The sequence below is a fragment of the Cyprinodon tularosa genome, unplaced genomic scaffold, assembly GCF_016077235.1.
Source record: "Cyprinodon tularosa strain WSP-4 unplaced genomic scaffold, ASM1607723v1 ctg232, whole genome shotgun sequence".
NCBI classification, from domain to species: Eukaryota; Metazoa; Chordata; class Actinopteri; order Cyprinodontiformes; family Cyprinodontidae; genus Cyprinodon; species Cyprinodon tularosa.
In genome coordinates, this window is record NW_024038870.1 from 398824 (window position 1) to 421770 (window position 22947).

Genomic DNA, 22947 nt, shown 5'->3' on the forward strand with positions numbered 1-22947 from the left:
AAAACGGAAAAAGAAAAATATATGGAGAAAAAACTAAGTGCACCCTATGATTTGAAAGCTTGTTTAACCATTTTTATTGACTGAATTTTATTCAGTTATTGTTGCCAAGCCGTTTGTCGTTTTGGAAATGAGAAAAAAGACAATCAAGAATAACACTATGATACATTTCTTTTTAGTGAAAGAAAAGCTTTAAGGGTAACTTTGCTGTTTTCTGAGATTACATTTTTCAACTGATTTTTATGACCTTTTTTTGTATATTTTTTATATATCTTATTTTTTCTACACTTATTTTGTTATATTTTATAGTTTTATACTTTTTTGTTAATTAAATTTTACAAGGAACCGATAAGCAGATAAGGAAAAACAATGAGATTAAAGGTAGTAGACAAGGTCAATGCAGGGTCACAAATCTGATCATTTGTAATGACAAAGGACGAGTAACAGAGATGCGTTCAATTATGCATCACGGTCGGTAAGACCCACTGTAACTACAGGAAATTATATCAGTTAAAGAATAAGATATCTGCACAGGACAGAACAAATACTTCCATATAGGACCTCTAGGGATTTCCAGTACTGCTCAAATTTAACACAAGCATATGTCAGGGTGAAGGCCCTATGACCCCTTTCTATTGGAAAATTAAAGTTCATATTTTATGATTTATTTTATTTCCGTAAAAATTCAAAAAATATCCACTGGACTTGGTTTTCAAGATTTGAAGACGTTTCGCCACCTCTCCAGGAAGCTTTCTCAATTCAAATGTCTGGATCCGCAGTGAGTTTGAGTCTTATATAGACAATGCCTTGTGTTGGCTCAATAATCACACTGCTGACGTTAATATCCACACTTTAATGGTCGCCATCAACAGTTTACAACATGCGCTCCCGCGCTCATCATGCAACTCTATGAAGAAGGAAAACCCAGATCTAGCCCCGCCTCCCATTCCTTACATCTCATACATGCACAGTCTGCTACTTACAACTTAACAATCTCCCCTCTTTCTTTAAAGAACACATAACAGGCTAAAGAAATTTTAGCATTCTAACTTTACTTATTTTAACTCCATTTACTTGAACTTAACTTATGTAAGGAACAATAGTCACTTTATTTATTTTAACTACATTTACTTGAACTTAACTTATGTAAGGAACAATAGTCTTTTTGTTTGTTTTAATCTTTAAGTTGCCATTTCCCTTCACTTAGGGCTCTCAGCAGTCCAAGGGCAGACGCCCCCACTTTTGTTAGGCAGTTGGCAAGTTGGTCTTTGGTAGGTGTCCATATAATTTCTTGGATTGTCCCAGAACCCATAAGTTCTTTGATGCTGCTGAACTCAAGCCGGAGTCTCTTTTCAGTTACACATTTTGTGGATTTGACAGCATCAAGGAGGGAATGGTTGTCCGTTACACAGGTAATGGGTAAGATGTTGCGCGTGCCATCACCAACCATGAGCTCTGAATAGAGTGTAGCAAGAAAGACAGCACTATCAATTCCATCTGCTAGTGCTAAAGTCTCTCCAGCTAACGTGCTACGTACCACTCTCCTAATCCGTCTGGATTGCCAGCATATGGGTGAAAATTTTCCATCTTCTCCCATCAGCATGACAAAATGTCCTCCTTGTGTCCCTCCATCTGAGAGATTTCCCATTGAGGAATCGCTGAACACCACTAGCTTGTGGTATTTGCTGTCTCCCAAGCATTGGAATCTAAGGGTAACTTCCTCAGATTTAAGTTTTCTGATCAGTTTGTTTGCAGAGTGTAATGTTTGAATTGTACCATGTTTTGTGTTTGACGCCAAGATAGATATGTCACACATGATGTCAGGTCTGCTCTGTCTTGCTACCCACAGAATCTGTCCAATCTTGGATTTTAACATGTCCATTTCTGTGTCTGTTAATGGAGCCTCCCGCTGTGGTGCTCTGATGGGATCCATATGAATGGGCTGTAGGTTTTTAATGTATGCACGCTGTTGTACTCTGATTTCATTCTGCAGAGAATGAACCTCCATTCCAATGTAGTTGAAGCTGTTATGTTCTTCTCTTCCAACTTGAAAAGCAGTTTTCAGTTGGGGGATAATAGCTGAAGAAAACATGTCTGAACCACCCCATACAAAGTCATCTACATGGCATGCAAGAACTCCTGTCACCTTACAGAAATCATCTTGCCAGTAGAAGACAGCTGGATCAACTTTTGACACAGTTCCTCCCAGCTTCTGCATGGTTTCTTTCACCTTGTTGTACCAGAACAAGGAAGCATCTGCCAGGCCATAGACACATTTATTTAATTTCCATACGATTCCTTCGCTCTCTGCCTCTTGAGGCGGACGGAGATACACATCCCGTGTTAAATCTTTACCTTGCAAAAAGGCTGCTTTGATGTCCATAGAGTTCAGCTTCCATTTATTTTGGCATATAACAGCTATAACCATCTTTAGAGATTCAGAGGAACAAGTGGGTGAATCCTTAGGAAGTTCTTGAATGTTAATTTCTTCAAAGCCTCTTGCAACCAGTCTTGCTTTGGGTACTATGTCTACTTGTGTTTTCTTGAGTGTGCACACCCACCTCGTTGATATGCATTTCTGACCTTCATCTTTTTTCTCCACAAATACATTGTTTCTTTTCCAGTTCTCAAGTTCAGTTTGTTTAGCGTGTGAGAAAATATCCTCGTTCACTACTAATATTTCATCTCTGTTGTAAGTATTGGTCTTGACATTTTCAACCACTTCGAGGTTGCTTACTTGTCCCATATCAATGGATCCTGTAGATCCAGCAATTTCCTCTGGCTCAGTATATTCTAGGTTGTACCAGTTTTTGTGTTTCCCACTGGCTTTCCCTGCACGGCTTGTTATTTTTCCAGCATATTTTTTACCTGTTTCTTTGTCTGTAAATTTAATTCCTTGTCCAGCTTTTAGTTTTATTCCTTCACTTACAGTTGTGTGTGTCAGTGGAAGACCATCCCCTTCAGGTTGTACTGGATCACAGGAGGATTCACTGTTTTCTGCAACACCAAGTGATTCATTGCTTGTTGGTGCCATCTCCTCCTCATGTTCACTTTCAAAGTCATGTTCTTCATCAAGTACCGCTGCTGGTGTCTTTGAAAAGTGGTCATCCGTTTTAAATGGATTTTTGCTTTCGCTTTCCCCTAGTTTCTCTTGTGTCTCATTCATTTTTCTCAGCCTAGACTGGTGTACTCTGACATACGTTCCACCATGCCTGACGAATATTACTACACCATCTTGGCCAATAACCACACCTGGCCCTTTCCACTCCTGACAGTCTGTACGTTTATAATAGACTTTGTCTCCTGTTTCATATTTGTCATCTGTGGGTCGCAGCTGTTTTCGGAGGGCTCTTCGGATCCTCTCAGAACATTCAGCCTCAGCAAAGGCTTTTCTCATGCCATGCAGTGTTGCAGTGTGATGACCCATCCATGTGTTGACATCAGTTTCCAATGCTAGAGGTCTATCAATTAGAACTGAAGGCAGGTTTGGGTTTTGACCAAAAACAAGTTGATATGGACTGTAGCCATGTACATTGTGCATGCTGTTTTTTGCCATCAAAGCCCAGTCCAGAGCCATTTTCCAGTCACATTTGTTGTCTCTCTTTACCTTGAGTAGCATTTCAGTGAGAATCTGATTGTGTCTTTCCAGTAGGCCGTTGCTCCATGGACTGTATCCAGCAGTGGCTTTAACCTCAATGTTAAAATGTTCAGCCATGTCTCTTATTTCTTCGTTATTAAATTCACCTCCATTGTCAGTGAATAATCTGCGTGGTGGGCCATGAACGCTTATCCAGCAGTGAATAAAGTGCTTCACTATCTCTTTGGGTCTTTTTGTGGTGATGATGCTCCCTGCACTGAATCTTGTAAAATGGTCAATGGCATGTAGATACCACAAACCTGGTTCAAGCTCATGTAAGTCCATCGCTACAGTTTCATTATACGTTGAAGCCATGGGTAAACCCACTGCAGGTTTAGGTTTTGCTCTACTGTACCGGATGCATATTTCACAGTTTTTTACAATTTCCTTCAGGATTGTAATGCTTTCATCATCGGTGTTGCCAGAGCAAGATAAGAGCTTTTGTAGTCTGTCAACTGAGGCATGTCCAAATTGTTTATGTAGCTTTAGCAGTACTGTTTTTTTTTCTTTTGTTGCCATGTTTTCTGTCACAATGAGAATTTCATCTTCATCATTTGGTGTCTCACTTTGTTTAAACTGGCTTTCATTATTGATCCTTTCCTTTCTTAAATTTACACAATAATGTCCAGAAGATGTCAGTTCAAGTTTTACAGGTTGGTCAAACATCATTGCTTTGTCTTGAGCAATGTCTAAAACAGCACTCGCTCTCTTCAGTGATGTTTTGCTCAAAAGCATCGGTATATCTGCTGGAACTACTTCTGTCTCAATGTTGCATTTAGTTTTTCCTATTGTTGCAGGAATAGTCACCTTTCTTGTGGATTGCACCAGTTTTCCATCCCCAAACCGGAAAGGTCTTGCACTTTTTTCATCTTTAATCTTCATTAATTCTCTCTGAGGCAATCCACTTACATAATCTGCAAGCCATTTTTTACCACACACAGTTCTTGTACAGGCAGTGTCAATCACAGCAGATCCCAAAGCTTCTACCATGAAGATCTGTGTGTCAGATGTGGATTCGTCTGAAAACAGAGTAATATTACATTCCTCAACGTTGTCTTTTGATCCCTCAACATTTGTTAGCTTCTCATGTTCTCTTTTATTGGGGCAGTCTTTTGCCCAGTGAAAAGTGCTCTGACATATTGCGCATTTAGTTCTTCTCCCGTATTTGTCGAGTGGATTAGTCCCTGCAGCTGTTCTTGAGCTTTGCTCTGAGTTTGAACTCCGTTCACGCTTGCCTGTGTATTTGGTGAAAAAGGCTGAGTCGCCCTCTTGTGGAGGATAGACATTATCACCGAAGATTCTTTTCAAAGCCGATTTCATGTTGTCAAAAGTTACAGTGGAACAGGCGGTAGGAGCTAGCTGTTTGTCTTTAACGTTTAGCCCCGCGGTGTCTAATAGCTTGAATGCTAACACTGCATCCGGTAGTTCCATTTTGAACTTACGTAACTTGTTGTACCGTCGTTCAAATTCGATAATGTAATCCATCATGGACGTGTCGCCGCGTCTGTCGATCCGGTCAAACTCCGTGTAAGCTTCGTACTGTCGATCTTTTTCTTCTTTTAAAAACACTGAATCCAACTTGTCTAAAAGAACACTCATTCCTGTATCGACGTTGAGATGTTCCGCAGCGATTTCCAGCGCGCTTTCTCTCGCTCTTCCTGATAGCGACAGGGTAACCGCCAGGGCCTGCTTCTTTTTGTCCAAGTCGGTAACAAGTCTCCAGATTTCAATTTCATTTTTCCAACTTTCGTAAGACGTCTTCTCGTCGAACGGTGGGGGAACTTTGTAATTTCCAGCAGCGGCCATCCTCTGCTACCAATGTTGGCTCAATAATCACACTGCTGACGTTAATATCCACACTTTAATGGTCGCCATCAACAGTTTACAACATGCGCTCCCGCGCTCATCATGCAACTCTATGAAGAAGGAAAACCCAGATCTAGCCCCGCCTCCCATTCCTTACATCTCATACATGCACAGTCTGCTACTTACAACTTAACACCTTGTATCGCTTGGAAACATGCAATGGAAACCGATGAATGGGTCGTTAGTTCCAACGTTAGCCTGTAATATCTGAACCTGTCTATGATTCTAGGGGTCGGTCGTTAAGGAGGTATTGTTCACCGGCTGGAGCGGGTAAGTCCCTCGTTCCTCTGTGATGGGGTGGGGGGTTTGGTGATATCTGGAAGGGATCATGTCTATGATTGAATTGTATGTTTTTGGAAGCTGGAATCTGAGTCCACCACCTCTGTTTAAAGTTGGTTTTTCTCTCTTAACATAGATGGCTTCCTTCACGCCCCTCTCAAACCACCTATTTTCTTTATCCAGAATATGGACATTCTGGTCCTCAAAAGAATGTCCTTTGTCCACAAGGTGTAGGTGTACTGCGGAGTCTTGTCCAGAGGCGGCCGCTCTTCTGTGTTGGGGCATGCGTCTGTGGAGAGGTTGTTTGGTTTCTCCAATATAAAGATCAGAGCATTCCTCACTGCACTGAACAGCATATACCACTCCGCTCATATTTGGTCTGGGGGTTTTGTCTTTCGGATGCACTAGCCTCTGTTTAAGGGTTTGGTTTGGCTTGAAATGTACTGGGATCTTGTGTTTGGAGAAAATCCTCTTGAGCTTTTCAGACACTCCAGCAACATAAGGGATTGTGATGTTTTTGCGTTTAATTTTCCCATCGCTGTCTTCTGTTGCGTGTCTTTTGGATTTACTTGCTGATTTGATAAAAGCCCAGTTTGGATATCCACAGTTTCGGAGAGCATCTTTGATGTGTTTCTGTTCTTTTTGCTTCCCATCTGTTTTAGTAGGGACATGTTCTGCCCGGTGTTGTAAGGTTCTGATGACTGAGAGTTTGTGTTCCAGTGGGTGGTGTGAGTCAAAAAGAAGATACTGGTCAAGTCCAGTGGATATTTTTTGAATTTTTACGGAATGACTATGACCTGGATGACTGAGAACCTTCATCAGCATATTGCACTCCATTTTGGGAAAGACACCCTTGGAATAACGCGTGAGTATGAGAAATTGCTTAGGAAACTTGCAGATTATATATCTTCTTTTTGACTCACACCACCCACTGGAACACAAACTCTCAGTCATCAGAACCTTACAACACCGGGCAGAACATGTCCCTACTAAAACAGATGGGAAGCAAAAAGAACAGAAACACATCAAAGATGCTCTCCGAAACTGTGGATATCCAAACTGGGCTTTTATCAAATCAGCAAGTAAATCCAAAAGACACGCAACAGAAGACAGCGATGGGAAAATTAAACGCAAAAACATCACAATCCCTTATGTTGCTGGAGTGTCTGAAAAGCTCAAGAGGATTTTCTCCAAACACAAGATCCCAGTACATTTCAAGCCAAACCAAACCCTTAAACAAAGGCTAGTGCATCCGAAAGACAAAACCCCCAGACCAAATATGAGCGGAGTGGTATATGCTCTTCAATGCAGTGAGGAATGCTCTGATCTTTATATTGGAGAAACCAAACAACCTCTCCACAGACGCATGGCCCAACACAGAAGAGCGACCGCCTCTGGACAAGACTCCGCAGTACACCTACACCTTGTGGACAAAGGACATTCTTTTGAGGACCAGAATGTCCATATTCTGGATAAAGAAAATAGGTGGTTTGAGAGGGGCGTGAAGGAAGCCATCTATGTTAAGAGAGAAAAACCAACTTTAAACAGAGGTGGTGGACTCAGATTCCAGCTTCCAAAAACATACAATTCAATCATAGACATGATCCCTTCCAGATATCACCAAACCCCCCACCCCATCACAGAGGAACGAGGGACCTACCCGCTCCAGCCGGTGAACAATACCTCCTTAACGACCAACCCTTAACAATCATAGACAGGTTTCAGGTATTACAGGAGAAAATCCCCCCCCTTAATGACAATCCCCCCTTTAACGACCGACCCCTAGAAATCATAGACAGGTTCAGATATTACAGGCTAACGTTGGAACTAACGACCCATTCATCGGTTTCCATTGCATGTTTCCAAGCGATACAAGGCGTTGTCTATATAAGACTCAAACTCACTGCGGATCCAGACATTTGAATTGAGAAAGCTTCCTGGAGAGGTGGCGAAACGTCTTCAAATCTTGAAAACCAAGTCCAGTGGATATTTTTTGAATTTTTACGGAATGACTATGACCTGGATGACTGAGAACCTTCATCAGCATTTATTTTATTTCTAAAAAAAAACAATTATAAATTTTTTGGGAGATGGGGAGCAAAAACGCATTTCTATTTGTTTCTAGTGACACTTTTGCAACATTTTTATTGATCAAAGGTGAGTTTGTGTTGAACTTCCAGTGAAAAGAATGTGATCTGTAGAGCGCAGTTTAAAATGAATGCCACATGTTAAACTAATCCTGAAAAAGAGTAATAAAAACAAAACAAAAACTTGTATGTGAAAAAAAAATCAAGAAATCACAGAAAACAGCAAAGTTACTCTCAAGACTTTTTAAATTAATTTTTATTTGCTGGTTAATTTGGTGATCTGCAAATGTTGATGTCCTTTATATAAGATAATGGAGATGTTTTTTGTCATTTTAAATGTAAAACATCTAATTCTATTGGCGGTTTGACTTCCTTACATGCTCAACAGAGAGCAAAATGCAATTCATTTAAAAAATACTGACTTTACCAATATCACAGTTTTTGCAGCGTCTCAATTTATTACATCGCCACAAAGGAATCGGGACTCTTCTTTACAACATTTGTTTGCACACCAGCGGACTCAGACAGGACCCCTGCAAGACATTTTAGTCTTTCTGTTGTCGATTTGCTTCTTTGTTTTGAGGCTTTGCTCTGTTTCATGAGCCAAACTTCAGCTGTCTGACAGATGGAGGTTGTTGATGTGCAGTCCTGTTTCTTCTTTGGTTCCTTTAGAGGCTTCAGTTGTGCTGCTTGATTTTAATTTGAAATATGAACGCTTTCTCCTGGCACCCCTACCAAACAAGCCTCGCTTGTTTAGTCCTTATCCCGTTCTGAACTTCATTTTTATAACATGCAGTTTGAGGCCTGTAAACTCTTAAGATGCATTGCATTTGAAGTGAATTTGCTTGAATGTTCTCTCAGGGAGAATATTGTTAAATAAGTGATTTCTTGTTGTGAGTAATATTTCTCACTCCAGCATAATGAGCTTCACAGACTTTGAAGTTATAAAGACTTTATTGTCACTATGAAACTATTTTTGCTGAGACGTCGGCTCAAAATGCACAAATAGAACAGAGACTAACATTTAAAAAAAACGAGCATCCTTAGCAGAATATTTGTACAGTTAGAAAAATTATACAAAATATCACAGATTTTATCTGGGGTACCCAAACATTTCAGCCTTTTACCCCCAAATTAGTGCAAGAGTCTGATGAAGCGCTGAAAGTACATATAGAATAGAATAGAGTAGAACGTTATTGATCCCACAATGGAGAAATTCACTTTTGACATCGACTCTTATAAACAAACAGAAGGTGCACAAAGGAGGAAAAGGTGCATGAAGTATATATAGTGCATCCAGATATATAGTGGATGGTAAAAAAAAAAGATTTAAGGTGACATATAAAAATGTAATAGTTTTTTGTATGTACGATATTTATATTTTTATTACCTTTCTTTATTCAGAATATAAAGGGAAATAATCATTTTAATTTCTCAATTAATATATATTTTGGGAATTATATTTAATTATGTATCATTTTATATGTATTTTTTATTATGAAATATTAAATTTGTATTCGATAAATAAAATAACATACATGCACTTTTTATAGCACATACATATTTATGTGTTTTATGATATACTCAGGGATCACATTTTAATGACTTTGAAAACCATCTCAGAATCCCCCACTTAGTGTCTTGTGACTCTCCAGGGGGCTCTGACCCCCACTGTGGGAAACCCTGTAGTATATAATATACCCATAAAGGGATGTTGGAAGTATTTATAAAAGAAAAAAATGTGTAGGCGCTCCAACACATTAGCCTGACGTAGTCCTACTCAATTCTAGTCAGAATATGAGTCTGATACTGCTCCATAGAGCTGTGATTATGGGGCGTGTTTGGAACGAACCAGGAAAAAAAATGCCTCTGCACTCAATTGGATAGACCTACAACCAATAAGAGCAACGGAGTGCGTGACGTATGTTAAGCGACCAAGGGAGCCAGCTGATAAATTAAACTTTTGCAGAATCCCGTAGGAACGACGGCAAAAACAAACAAACAAATAAGAAAAATGTACTTTTTGGTTGATAAAAGCTTGCTTAATTTTTCAATTGGGTCCTCAGAAAATAAAACAGATCCCAGCCTTATTTTATTTTACTACCTTAGAAATAAAATATGTTCATGTACCCCTTGCAATGCACTCACGGACTACTAGGAGTAGGAGAACCATCGGTTGGGAACCGCTGGTCTAGTGCACCAGGACCTTTTGGTATTGCTGGTGTTCTGGGTTAAAAAAAACTGTGTCCAGACTTCTCTCTAGTGAGTCGAATTGTTAGATATGAGTTGTCATCTTTAAATGCTACAAAAACATTTGTTTTGTTAAGGGGACTGAGAACACAACCCTGCGGTATGCCCGTGTTAAGGATCAGTGGGTCAGATGTGATATTAGAATCCAAAAAAGCCATACTTTCTTTACCTTTACCATGACCGTAAAAGTTTTTCTGTTTCCCTAGAATCAGGTTGCAGACCTAAAGGAAATGTGCACGGCACTGAAACAGGAAAAAGCAGAGGTAGATAAAAAACTGGCACATATACGAGGGGTAAGTAAGCTGTGGTGTGTTGTAATGCCGTAACAACCTTTATGTATCTTAAATTAGAGGTGCTGACATGGAAAATGGCAACTCAGTGAAGGTTCAACATTATATGTTTGTCCTTCTTCAGACTGGTTATAGTGGGAAAACAGTCCCTGAGCTGGAGAAGACCATTGGGCTGATGAAAAAGGTGGTGGAGAGAGTCCAGAGAGAAAACGAGGCACTGAAGAAATCTAGCGTGCATCCAAATCAAAGCAGAGTCGTAGCCCTGGAGAAGGAAAATGAAAAACTGAAGGTGATCATCTTGTTTATTTTCCACTTTACATTTATCTGTGTTTTATTCCTGCAAATGAAGGAGTTTTTTTTTTTTTTCAGGCTGACTACGAGAAGCTCAAGCATCAAAGTGAAGCTGAGCTTGGTGCAAAACTGGAAGCTAAAACGAAAGGACTGGAGAAGATAGCGATGGAAAACGAGCGTCTTCGCAAGGAGATTAAGAGGGTAGCTAGAATGCAAAGTTTGATTTAGTCGCCACTGTTTCCATATAAAATCTACCCTAAATGTTTTTGGATGATATGCTGCAACAGGAAATGGAGGCAGCAGAGAGGCTGAGGGTGACCAAGACGAGTCTGGAGCTAACCAATGAAAAGCTGGAATCAGAGCTGGAAGAAACCAAACAAAGACTGCATGCAGCTTTGTCCAAAGCTGTAGCTGTGGGATCAGACACCAAAGCTACGAAGGCCACCGTTATAACCAGGTCAGTAAATCTGAGGGTTACTTAATTATATTGCAAGCTCTGAATAATTTCTCACACAAATAAATTAGTCCCAGGAATAATCCCAGGAACATTCTAAAGGCCTGTGGTATATCTGAAGCAGGATCCTAATCCTTATGAACTGTCTATAGATAACATTGAGGTGGACTTACCAGCCTAAAAAAATTTCAAATTAAAACCTCCAACTCATTTAAGCAAATAAAGCCAAGCTGCTCTCTACTTTGCAGAGCAAAGGACCGGAGAGTTGAGCATCCAGAGCTTCGAAGTGCAAAAGCATCTTGACTAGAGTTTGACCCAATATCCAAGTTTCTGCGTTTAAGTGTTTCGACACCCAGAACACGTTTGGACTTGTTGCACTTTAGTCTTTAGATGTACAAAGCTGCTGGAAACAAAACCCAAAGTATAATACTGGAAAAATGTGGTTTGACTGCATCTAAACAGAAATGCATCAGCCCATTTTGGGTGCTTTGTTTTGAAAAATAAAAATAAAGAAATTGTATCTTTCACCTTCATCAATTTAGACCATGATCACAGAAAGTTTTGACATTGTTTTCATTTTTATTACCACAAAATGTGGAAATCAAAATGTGTTATGATATCCTCCTGCAGGATGTTCGAGAACAAGATGAAGGAGTTGGAGAAGGAGCTCTCCCAGAAGACCTCCAGCGTGTCTGAACTCAAACGGCAGCTCAAAGAGGCGAAGGAACGGGAGGAAAGGGCTCAGATGAGGGTGCTACACCTGGAAGATCAGGTACAGATTGATCAGGCCGAGACTTGGAACAGACAAGGTCATCATTTTATCAGCATCGAGCAAAGCACCAACTGCTGTTGGGCTTAAAGACTCAGGAGGAACTGCAGTGTTCTTTTAGCTTTACGGTTGGGCTTCAGTTTGAGGTCAAGTTTGAGGATGAACAGCCTGGAGGATGGCAGGACTCATGAGAACATCTGCCTGAAATACTAAAGAGGATTTTCTTTTGATTTATACTGGTGAGATATTGAAGAGGCAAATGCTTCTGGCAGATGAGCTTATCAATAGGTCGTCTTTCAGGCGTTTCCTCTATGAACCTTTTTCACAGTTGTTCTCTATGTCCTTTTTAAATCTTTGGATTCACTGTTTCAAAGCAAAATGAGGCGATTCTTTTCATTTACATAACAAACAGCTGCAGGATTTTTTTTTAAATACAAGAACTGGCCACAGCAATAATTAAATTTGAGTACACATATCTTCCTTTGATCTACACAAAGGCAGTTATTACATACAGGCTTAAATTCACAAATCCATTGAAAGCAGTCTATTAAGTGGAGCTAAAGGCTACAGAAAGTTTTTAAAGACTTGGTGAAACCAAGGCCTGCTGTCTTCCTGTTAGTGACCATGATTGATTGCAGCGGGTCTTTTCTCTTTCCCAGCATAACAAGATTTGTTGGATTGGATTTATTAGATTGACCAATAATCAGTTCACTGGGGAAGTCCAAAAAATTTATAGAAGATCTGAAGGGGGGGAGTTTAGATCTAAACCATTTGGGAAAGTATTTTGCTGTCCTTTTTGAAATAGCAGAACTGGAACAAGCCGGCGAGCGCTGAGGCTCTATCCTGCTATGAACTGGAAAAAACAAACTGCTCATAAGTCAGTGTTACATCATTGACTTGGTGGGTTCAGATTAGCTCGACCAAGAACTGGATGACTGAGAATCTTCACATATAGGGTTCAGATTAATGCGAGACAGCCCGTTAAGACGGGTCACATTTAAGGGCCCAGGTAGACTATTGTGCTTATTAAAAAACAGAAAGTGTGTTCGAGTTACCGGGTAATTTTATGAATTACTAAATTAATTGAATCAATTGATTGTATTTTAATCGAAAATCAAAATAAACAACCTTTTCATATCCAAATTTATTGGGCAAACTGAGCACAAATAGTTGATTTATTGTTTTTAATTATTTTATTAGTTTCAACTATCATATTGGTTGAAATTATAATCATTTGTTTTATTTTTCCAGAAAGCCCTTATATATTATGCAACTTTAAAAAGCTGCCTTTATAGAAGTGTGAACAGTACATTGACATTAAATATAGTCCAAATCCTTCCATTAAATACGGTCCAAATGATATGGCAACGAGGCATAAAATTTTACCTTTACATGTTTAATGTTGGCTGAAAGGGGAAGATAAAGTTCCATATGTAATACAGATAAAGACAGTAGATCTGTGCATAAACGCTTGCCTTTCAGAGCTTAAGATATGCTTTTCAACATGCAGCATTTGGTGTAATGAGGACAAAGATAACGTTGAGGCAAATATTTACCCTTAAGCCAGTTAGTAGGACCAACAATCCATGTTTCACCTCATTTTACCAGGGACTTAGTTGTGTACTATGTGACTCTATAACTCGTCAGCTGGCCTGAAGTAAGTGTGCTGCAACTCTGGACGCTGACATTGGGGTTGTGAACGTCTGTGCTGCAGTAACAGGAGTCCTGGCTCATTACTTTCTGACTGCCAGTAGCAGTAAACAGTGGGTAGAACTCCTTGCTCTCTATTTTATTCTCCTGGGATCCCCTAAATGAGGGGTTCAGAGTGACCGGTGTGACTGGTAGTCATCCAGGAACTCATAGAACCATAGTTACAGAGTAACTTCTGTTGGATTGAGATGGTTTTTAAGCTTGAATACTCCCAGTGGACCAATGTTTGTGATGCTGTTTGTGTGTCAGATTTACAAGTGTACAATAAACAGCAAACACAGAGGTTCCTGTTGGGACTTTTGTATAAATAACAACTAAAGTTGCAGTTAAGTTCTTTTTTTCTTTTCTTTTTTTTTCAATTCCATGAAATTCTATGTGATCCATAACCAAAATTAATGCTTTAGACTTAATTTTTTTTGCATTTTTGGATTCACATTTGGTGCAAATGCAAATTTAAAAAATGCTAAATTCAGCCCTCAACATAGGCGGCTCTGGGGCGTTTCAATGCAGAGCAAGGTAAGGTCACTATTCTAGTGAGGCGAATTCAAAATAAACAGGAGTTTAAAAAATCTGAACTTTTGTTTACATTGCGTCGGAAAACCAGTCAGGGATTAGATGTGGCTGTGACCTACTAACCTGACTCCGCCAGATGGATTTGCTCCGCATATCCATCTGGAAACCTTCGGTTAAAGTAATTTTGGGAAGGGGCGAAAATACTGGTTAGCTGATTGGCCTATGTTGGTGATAGACGGGCCAAATAAACCAATCAGATCAACGAAGCATATGACGTACTAACAGCCAGGCTACTCTTGCCGAAACCAGTCGGGAGAAGAGCAAAAACATCTTTTCCTCTGAGAAAAGCCTCCAGAGCAGTGTTTTGCTCTTCTTTCAGTGAAGAAATACTCTGTAATTCCGATAAAACTTGCTCGATAGCCACGCTAACGCTAGTTTCGTCGGCTGAAGCCGCCATGTTCTTTAGACTGAACTGTCGCGCTTCTCGTTGCGTCACACCTCAACCCGCCTCAAAGCCAACGCTGATTGGACGTTCGTTTGGTGAACGGCTCCAAATTTTCTTCAACGGAGAGTCTCGAGACTGATTAGCGAGTGAAATCTTGAAAGCTCGCGAGATCAGGATGGTCTCACGAGGCTAGTGACCTACATTGAAGAAAGTCGTGGGGACAAGCTTTTTTCTTTATTAAAATGGAAGATAGAGAAAATAATGTTGACAAATAATGAGTAGGAAATGCTCTTGGGAAGTTTATAGTGGGCTTTTAAAAATGCCATATGGATGAAGCCCTCTCCCCCTTCTCTCCTTCCCGGCTGTCTTCCACGATGTACCGTCGTCATCCTTCCATCTCTGTAGGCCCGGTAGGCTTCTCCGATCTACCGCTGTGGTTGCTTCGTTCCGGGAGGGGCATAGCCAAACACATCATCCTGGTTCTGGTGCTCTCTCTCTCTCTCTCTCTGTTGGGTTCTTGCTCTGAGTTTCCACTGCTTCTGTCTGAGCTTCAAAACACTGCCTCACTTTACCTTATGCTCAGCGAAAAGCGACTGTTATCCAGCTGCTGCTGGACTTCCTGATCTGGCAGCGTCTCTGACCCAGGGACCCGAGCGGCTTTTCTCAGCTTTTCAAAGTAAATGCAGTACCGTGACTCCCTCTGTAAAATCTGTTTACACCATGCTAAGATGAAACCAACAACCAGCAGACTGGATAAGGTGGTGGCGCCTTTCACCTGCCATGTGAAATCTCCCGCTGTGTGAATTGCATATTGGCCAGGCAAACTGCTGGTGATTTCACGATTGGTGTAAATGCACTATTTATGTTCCAACCCTTGTTTAAATAAATAATCCTTCATACTGGTATTGTTCTTTTTTTTATTTTTTGCCTAAATATAAATGTTTTCTCCATTCATGATCATCAGACATGAACATTGTTGTACACCATCGCCATCTACTGCCTCTATTTACTCATGCATCCATCGACTCAGCAGCCAACTTTTTATTACAAGTCCTTCTCCTGCTCCATCCCTCTTGGCATCCAATCACGTTTTTCACACTTGACTTTGAACTTTTCCTCTTTTATTCCCCCTCCTGGCTCCATCACTTCTTTGTTTACTTATTGCACACATACGTTGCATCGTACCTCGATCATGTGGTCTTGTAGTAAATATCACTTATATTTGCTAACAAATTGTGCATAAACAACATTAAAACACAGAAATAAAATAAAGGGGGGTATTAATTTATTTAGAAAGCCTTTGTCTGCAATCAGATTGGTTATAGTACACAACTGTCCCCCTTTAAAGTTCGAATGATGTTCAGAGGAGTCAAAAGGAGATTTTTCGTCTTGAAAATAGTTTACCAGCTGTCATGCATGGTTATTGTAGCATCATGATGTTATTTTAACCACAAAGTGAATTTCTAGTTTTTAAACATATTTTACCTTCAGATCAAAACAAAAGGAAATCATGTACACACTCACTGATGGAGACATATCCACTTTACATCACAAAATTAAAATACCAAGCCATTGTGTCATTGTAAAATACAATACAGTAACCTGATGAGGTTTTACCCTCAAATCACGGGGTGTTTAACCCTCTTCTTGTTACTCCTCAGGTCGACATGTTACAGAAGTTTCCCGCAGCTGACGTGGGACCCTCTAAGGAGCTCCAAGCTGTCCGGTATGTTCACTACAAAGTAATTGTTTACTAAATTGAAACTTTTATGATGTTTTACACCATATATTAACACCTGTCCCTCAGTTTCATCTGCAGCGATGCGTGCATATCCCTACAAATGGTGTGTTAAAACATTCTTTCCATATTCCTGATTTTTTTTTCTTCCATCAAGCGCAGATTTTCTGTCTTAAGAAAATAATAATATGATGATCTATTTCATTTGTTTTGGCCCTTACAGGACGGATGAATGTATTTAGAGCGTGGTCTCAAACAGGGCAGAATGGGAGAAAATGTTCTTATGTGTCTATGCTTAATTTGATAAAAATGCTTCTATTCAAGCTGATGGTCGCCTAGGGAGCAGTATTATAATAATCCAGAATTAGATGTTCAGTTAAGTTTAATATTCTCAGCCCCGCGAAGCTGAAATAAAGTGGCGAACATCTCCAAATCTGAAAATGATATTGAAAAATGTGCAATTTTTTTCTTTAATTTTTTTTTATTTTCTTATCTTCAGTGTGCTTTATTGTAATAGACCAAAACAATGTAGAACAGTATGGTGAAGTGGGAGTAAAATACATTGTTTTCATTTTTTCCTTTTAATACCACCCTAAGTGTGTAGAGATCATTTGTGTTGAGCACCAGAGTAGGTAATTTCAACACATTTCCTACAGACTCTGTACATCTAGAGGCTAATATATAAGGTTGGAATTCTGCCAAAAATTTCACATGCATAATAAATTCTGACACAAGCAGTTTAATCTAAAATACAATTACTCAATTACTTCTCTCCTACTTGCTTATGAATCTGTTTCTTTGCTCTAAGATCTCTGATATATGTGAGAAGGAGGATTTTATATTCTATTCTTGATTTAACAGGAAGCCAATGAAGAGAGGCCAGGATAGGAGAAATATGATCTCTCTTTTTCATTTTCATCAGAACTCTGGCTGCAGCATTTTGGATCAGCTGAAGGCTTTTGACTAGAGTTTTGGTCTTCCTGATAGTAAAGAATTACGATAGTCCAGCCTTGAAGTAACAAATGCATGGACTAGTTTCTCAGCATCACCCCCGGACAGGATATTTCTAATATTTGCAATATTACGGAGATTAAAGAAATTCTAGAAACCTCCATCCATCCATCCATCCATCCATCCATCCATCCATCCATCCATCCATCCCTCCCTCCCTCCCTCCCTCCCTCCCTCCCTCCCTCCCTCCATCCATCCATCCATCCCTCCCTCCATCCATCCATCCATCCATCCCTCCCTCCCTCCCTCCCTCCCTCCATCCATCCATCCATCCATCCATCTTTATCCCAGCTGGGGTTGCGAGTGGTGCTGGTGCAGCTCCAGCTGTCTATGCGTGAAAGGCAGGGTAAACCTGGACAGGTTGCCAGTCCATCGCAGGGCAACACAGAGACAAACAACCATTCATCCACACAATAACACCTAAGGAGAATTTAGAGAAGCCAGTTAACTTTTGGACTGTGGGAGGAAGCCAGAGAACCCACGCATGCACAGAGATAACATCCAACTCCATGTAGAAAGACCTCAGGCTGGGAATCTAACCTGGAACCTTCTTGCTGTAATGGAGCAGTGCTACCCACTGTACCACTGAGCAGCCCTACAAACCTTTTTGATTTATTAATGGATTTAAATGGGAAGTCCTGATCAAAACACTAACAAAACAAACAAAACATAACACAAAGGTTTTTTAGTCAGATGCAGCCTCACCTTCTAGGGAAAACCAATTATACTGTATTTAGAGGGGTGCCGATTATATTATTTTTAATAGAATTAAACCTTATTTATAAAGAATCCCAGAAAAAGGCAGGGGGAATAGACAGTTCAACACAGCTACACTCTGAAAACAGACTGGAAAATACAAGCTAAAAATTGGTTGAATTTTACAGAAATGGTTGGTAGTTATGTGTCCAACGAATTCTTTGGTCTAATTTGGTAGTGTTTTTAAATAATGGATATCGGTAAAACGGCAGACCAATAGAAATTGGTCACTTTACCCAAAATATTGGTTAAGTAGTATAGTAGCCACATTGACAGCCAAGGCTGGGGCTTGAACCAGCAATCCTTCGAATGAAAACAGCTTAAGCTTTTTCAGGTTACAGAGAGAGCATCAACAAATGTCAATATCTTTTATTAGTTAGATTTAGATCCAGGTTTTGACCCGGTCAAACTGGCTAATGGATCTAAACCATTCCCTTGTAGCTTTGATGAAGGCTCATGGCTGGTCTCATGTTGACAGGTCAACTTCCACTTTCATCTCAAGTCTTTTCCATCCTCTATTAAATTTCCTTCCAGGATTTCCCTGTATTTATCTCCACCCATCCATAACCACCTAATTTAGAGATTAAATTAAGAAATCGGAGAGCAGGCTGCATGAAAAACATCCTGACACAGTCGGATATAAAGAACAGCTTAGTTCTCCATCCTGTCTGTTTTGCTGTAAATGTTCTTTGTTTGCAGACTGGGAAATGCCAAGCTAAAACAGAAGCTGAATGAAGATGCTGCACAGGACAGTGAAGCTTGTCCAGAACCCGGTGAGTCTTTCTAGGTCCCCCTGCTAATGCTCTACAAAACCAACATTTCATGATTAGATTACTTTAACCATGATCTGACTAGAAGTGTTTTTTTTTTTTTTTACTTACATCTAAGTTTTTAATCTGTTAAAGCCTCTACAAGGGGTGCGTACACAGTGATGTTGGTCGCCTTCTCTGATCTCAAAAACGTTAACGTGCCTTAGTTAGAGCAGGACTTTATTTAGGCCTGTTTACTTCTTCCAGACCAAACTCACTCCATGCACTGACTGGCAAGGAGCCATGTTCAAGAATGGGGCAATCCCCAGAATGGTCACGTAGAGTCAGGAGCATCACATCGTTTTCGTATCCTGCAGTATTGTCTCACAGTGTGAGAACATGCATCATGAGCCTTGAACTTTTAAACCCTGCGGTTTTATGTATAGTTTGAGCTGTAGCTGCATATAACAATTGAAAATATCACAAGGTGTATGCCCGGCTTTAAAGGGATCTATTATTTATGTTGGCCTTAACAAATGTTCCTATTGGCATAAAAATGTTGTTTGTGTAACGCAAGACTTCATAATTAGTTCAGAAATGTGATGCTTCTTTCACTCGTGGAGGTTGCCATTTTTTCAGCTGCGCAATGCATGCTGGGTTGATGTCGCGGTTAGGACTTTAGGTATCTTTTTATCATTTTCAATGGTGTAAATTTAGAAAATAGCACTCTGTTGCTGCCTTTTCATCAGACATTATGAAAGAGATATCTGTTGAAACAAATACCTGAACGGCTGGTGATATATTGTTTAGTATATTAGATAGAGCTAATACCATTTGCAGAAGCTAACATGAAATCAAAATTGAATTGGAAGATAATAAATGACGTTGTTTGACGATGTTTCAGTCGTAATGCGTGTTCACATTAAATGCAATTTAAACATTAACAAGTAAATAAATTTGACACTTTAGGGTATTCGACACTGTTCTGTTCTTTCTTTGCAATCTAGAGTATAGAATTTCTAGCTTTAATGAGTTGGAATATTAGCCTCATGAGACCATCCTGATCTCGCGAGCTTTCAAGGTTTCACTCGCAGATCAGTCTGGAGACTCTCCATAAAAAAAAAAATGGAGCCGTTCACCAAACGAACGTCCAATCAGCGTTGGCTTTGATGCGGGTTGAGGTGTGACGCAACGAGAAGCGCGACAGTTCAGTCTAAAGAACATGGCGGCTTCAGCCGATAAAACTAGCGTTAGCGTGGCTATCGAGCAAGTTTTATTGGAATTACAGAGTATTTCTTCACTGAAAGAAGAGCAAAACACTGCTCTGGAGGCTTTTCTCAGAGGAAAAGATGTTTTTGCTCTTCTCCCGACTGGTGTCGGCAAGAGTAGCCTGCTTGTGGTTGTGTTTTCCTTGTCGCTCTGTTAGTACGCCATATGCTTCGTTGATCTGATTGGTTTATTTGGCCCGTCTATCACCAACATAGGCCATCAGCTAACCAGTATTTTCACCCCTTCCCAAAATTACTTCAACGGAAGGTTTCCAGATGGATATGCGGAGCAAATCCATCTGGCGGAGTCAGGTTATTGGAATAAAGGTAGTTTTAAACATTTTTAAGTGAGAAAGTTTACCTCAAAACGTCATCAGTTCATCAGGGTTATGGTCCTACTAAAACGTTCAGGTTCAGAGCGGCAGAGCTCGGTATATCAGGGGGCAACCGTGCTGGGAGTCCCCAGTGAGAGCTCCCTATAGTGAGCCAGGCTTCAAGGGATTTCCTGTTGCTGTCGGTAGCGGCTTAAAGTGAATGCAAAGCATTTTTTCTTGTTTTATGATAAAAAGTGCAAGTACCAGAATAAAAAAAAGATCAAATATTTTTCATTGACTAGTGACTATTGGAGTAATAGTTATCACATACCCCCCTGTGCATTCAATATCCATTATCCTGGGTTTTCATCCCCTTTATATTTATTTATTCATTCCTTAGATGCGGACAGCTCTGCAGAAGTGCTCACAGCTGCATGTAGTGTCTTTCTTTCAGAAAACTCCTGTGTCAACTTCTTTGATAGGTTTACGCTCAGCCTCAAGCTGCTAAAGTTGCGATTTCTTTTTTGGATGCCTCAACCAACACAGGACCTCTCCACACTGCTTGATGCCGTCCAACATAGACTTTGCCAGAAACCAGATGCTTTGTCCCCCAGGTCGCTTTTGATGTGAATGCACCATAACACTTCACTGATGTATCTGAGAAAATGTTTTTATCTCAATGCTAACCGAAAACAGCCACAGTTAGAAACTGGAGCTTGTAGCACAGTGCTTAATCTCGGCTAGCCACACAAACACCAGCTTCTTCAGACCACTCTCCATTCTTCCTCCATGTGGTCCTCCTCATCTTCATCACCTCTTGTCATTTCGACATTGTCGTTAAATTCAACATGCTCCAGTTCAAACTGAAAAGGTTTAATGTTACTCATTGCTGTATTTGCTGTATGGAGCTAGCGCTACAGGACCTAGCATATGTTATTAAACCAGAAGACTTTGCCACGTAAACAAAATGACAGCATCCTTGTAACAATATTTGATTTAAATGTATTAAACTTAAATAGCTTGCAGTATTTTTTGCTGTATTATATTTAAATAAAAACCTAAAAAAAACACTCTGAGCGCAGACCTCCACCAAGCTGAAAAATTTACCCCATATTGTGACTTAGATCTATAGCTAAACTCACACATGATCTGGATCATTACCAAACTTGTTTATTTTTTTTGTTTATTTTTATTTTAATTACCAAATTTGAATGAATTGTTCCTTGACATGAGGTGCACCTTTGGTAAATATTTCCTTTAAATCCTTTTGTAAGTTCATAAATAAGGCATAGTGTGTGTCTGAAGCCTCTGGTGTTTGTTCTGCTCTCACTCATTCACTATGCTTTCTTATTTGATCAGCAGATCATGACTTCTGGCGAGGCATGGCTCACCTTTCCTGTGTATTTTGTCTTCAGTATTATACCTCTGGACTTTTTTTATTCTGATGCTAAAAAGCTGTCAATAGTCACTGCTGCCACCCTCTGTTTAAGTGTGGAACTGCTTGTTCCACCAAATAATGTAAAAAAAAATAATAATTTTAACTAATTCCTGCATCCAGATTTTGTGAGGTGCACCTTTGGTAAAATTTCTTAAAATATATTCATAACTTATGCTGTACACAGGCGGACAACAAACACACAAATTTGACCAAAAACATGATCTCATTGGTGGAGGTAATAAATATTTCTAAAATAAAGTGTTTTGTTACAACTTGCTGTGGATTCCTTTAATGTCAATGTTACAATTTTAGTCTCTAATAAAAAAAAAATGAGTATGGCTCTAATACACCATTGTATCAAATAAGACTTACTCAGACTAATATTATGAAATGTCTTATTTTTCAAACTTTTTTTTTCCAGTTTATTTTGGTTCCTTGCCCACTGAGCCTCTCAGCATCTGTTCACCCTCATTTATTCACTTTGATCTAAAATGTTATCAGTCCGCACACCTCGTTAGTGGTATCTGTCACCATGATTGAAATGTGTGATTTAATAATTTAAAGGGGTAACCCAGTATATATCAGGCTACATAGCATACGTAGATGAGCACATAACTGATGTTGGATGTTGTCTTCAAAAGGTTCTGGGAACCTGAAAAGGCTACTTCAAGCCGCTGAAAGCGAGAAATCTCAACTTCAAGCCGAGCTGAGAAGGCTACGGAAAGAGCTCAAGAACTTCGACCCAAACTTTTTTGAGGAGCTGGAGGACTTGAAGTACAACTACAACTTAGAGCTGAAAAAGAATGTTCTGCTGGAGGAGCAGCTGAAGAAGGTGTGCGATCGGTTTGGGGTGGAGGCTGAAATGCCCAGCGTTTCCATCAGTTAACTCAGGGTCTTTGTGCCTTTTTGTTATGTTTATGTGATGCAATCAGGCAGGTATGACCTAATACAATTCAGGTCTGCATTTCTAGATCACTTAGTATATATTATTAGCAAAACAGCACTTTTTCTATTTTTACAGTTTTTTTCAAACATCGTTCATTTTTATAAAGTTGTAGTTTTGTTGATGTTGATCTGTGAGATTT

At 39.8% G+C, this 22947-nt stretch overlaps 1 protein-coding gene across 2 annotated transcripts in view; it reads left to right on the forward strand.

The window, feature by feature from the left end:
• Positions 1–22943, forward strand: part of cep290 (centrosomal protein 290) — a 92581-nt gene extending 69638 nt beyond the window's left edge. The window contains exons 47-54 of one of the 2 annotated variants that reach the window (XM_038286915.1): positions 10323–10409; positions 10531–10695; positions 10776–10898; positions 10985–11154; positions 11782–11923; positions 16250–16314; positions 18793–18866; positions 22504–22943. In XM_038286915.1, coding sequence (XP_038142843.1) covers positions 10323–10409; positions 10531–10695; positions 10776–10898; positions 10985–11154; positions 11782–11923; positions 16250–16314; positions 18793–18866; positions 22504–22748 — 1071 coding nt within the window. In that variant the 3' untranslated portion in view covers positions 22749–22943. The remainder of the gene's footprint in view (positions 1–10322; positions 10410–10530; positions 10696–10775; positions 10899–10984; positions 11155–11781; positions 11924–16249; positions 16315–18792; positions 18867–22503) is intronic. The other variant, XM_038286916.1, reaches the window with a different exon arrangement.
• The last annotated feature ends 4 nt before the right edge of the window (positions 22944–22947 follow it).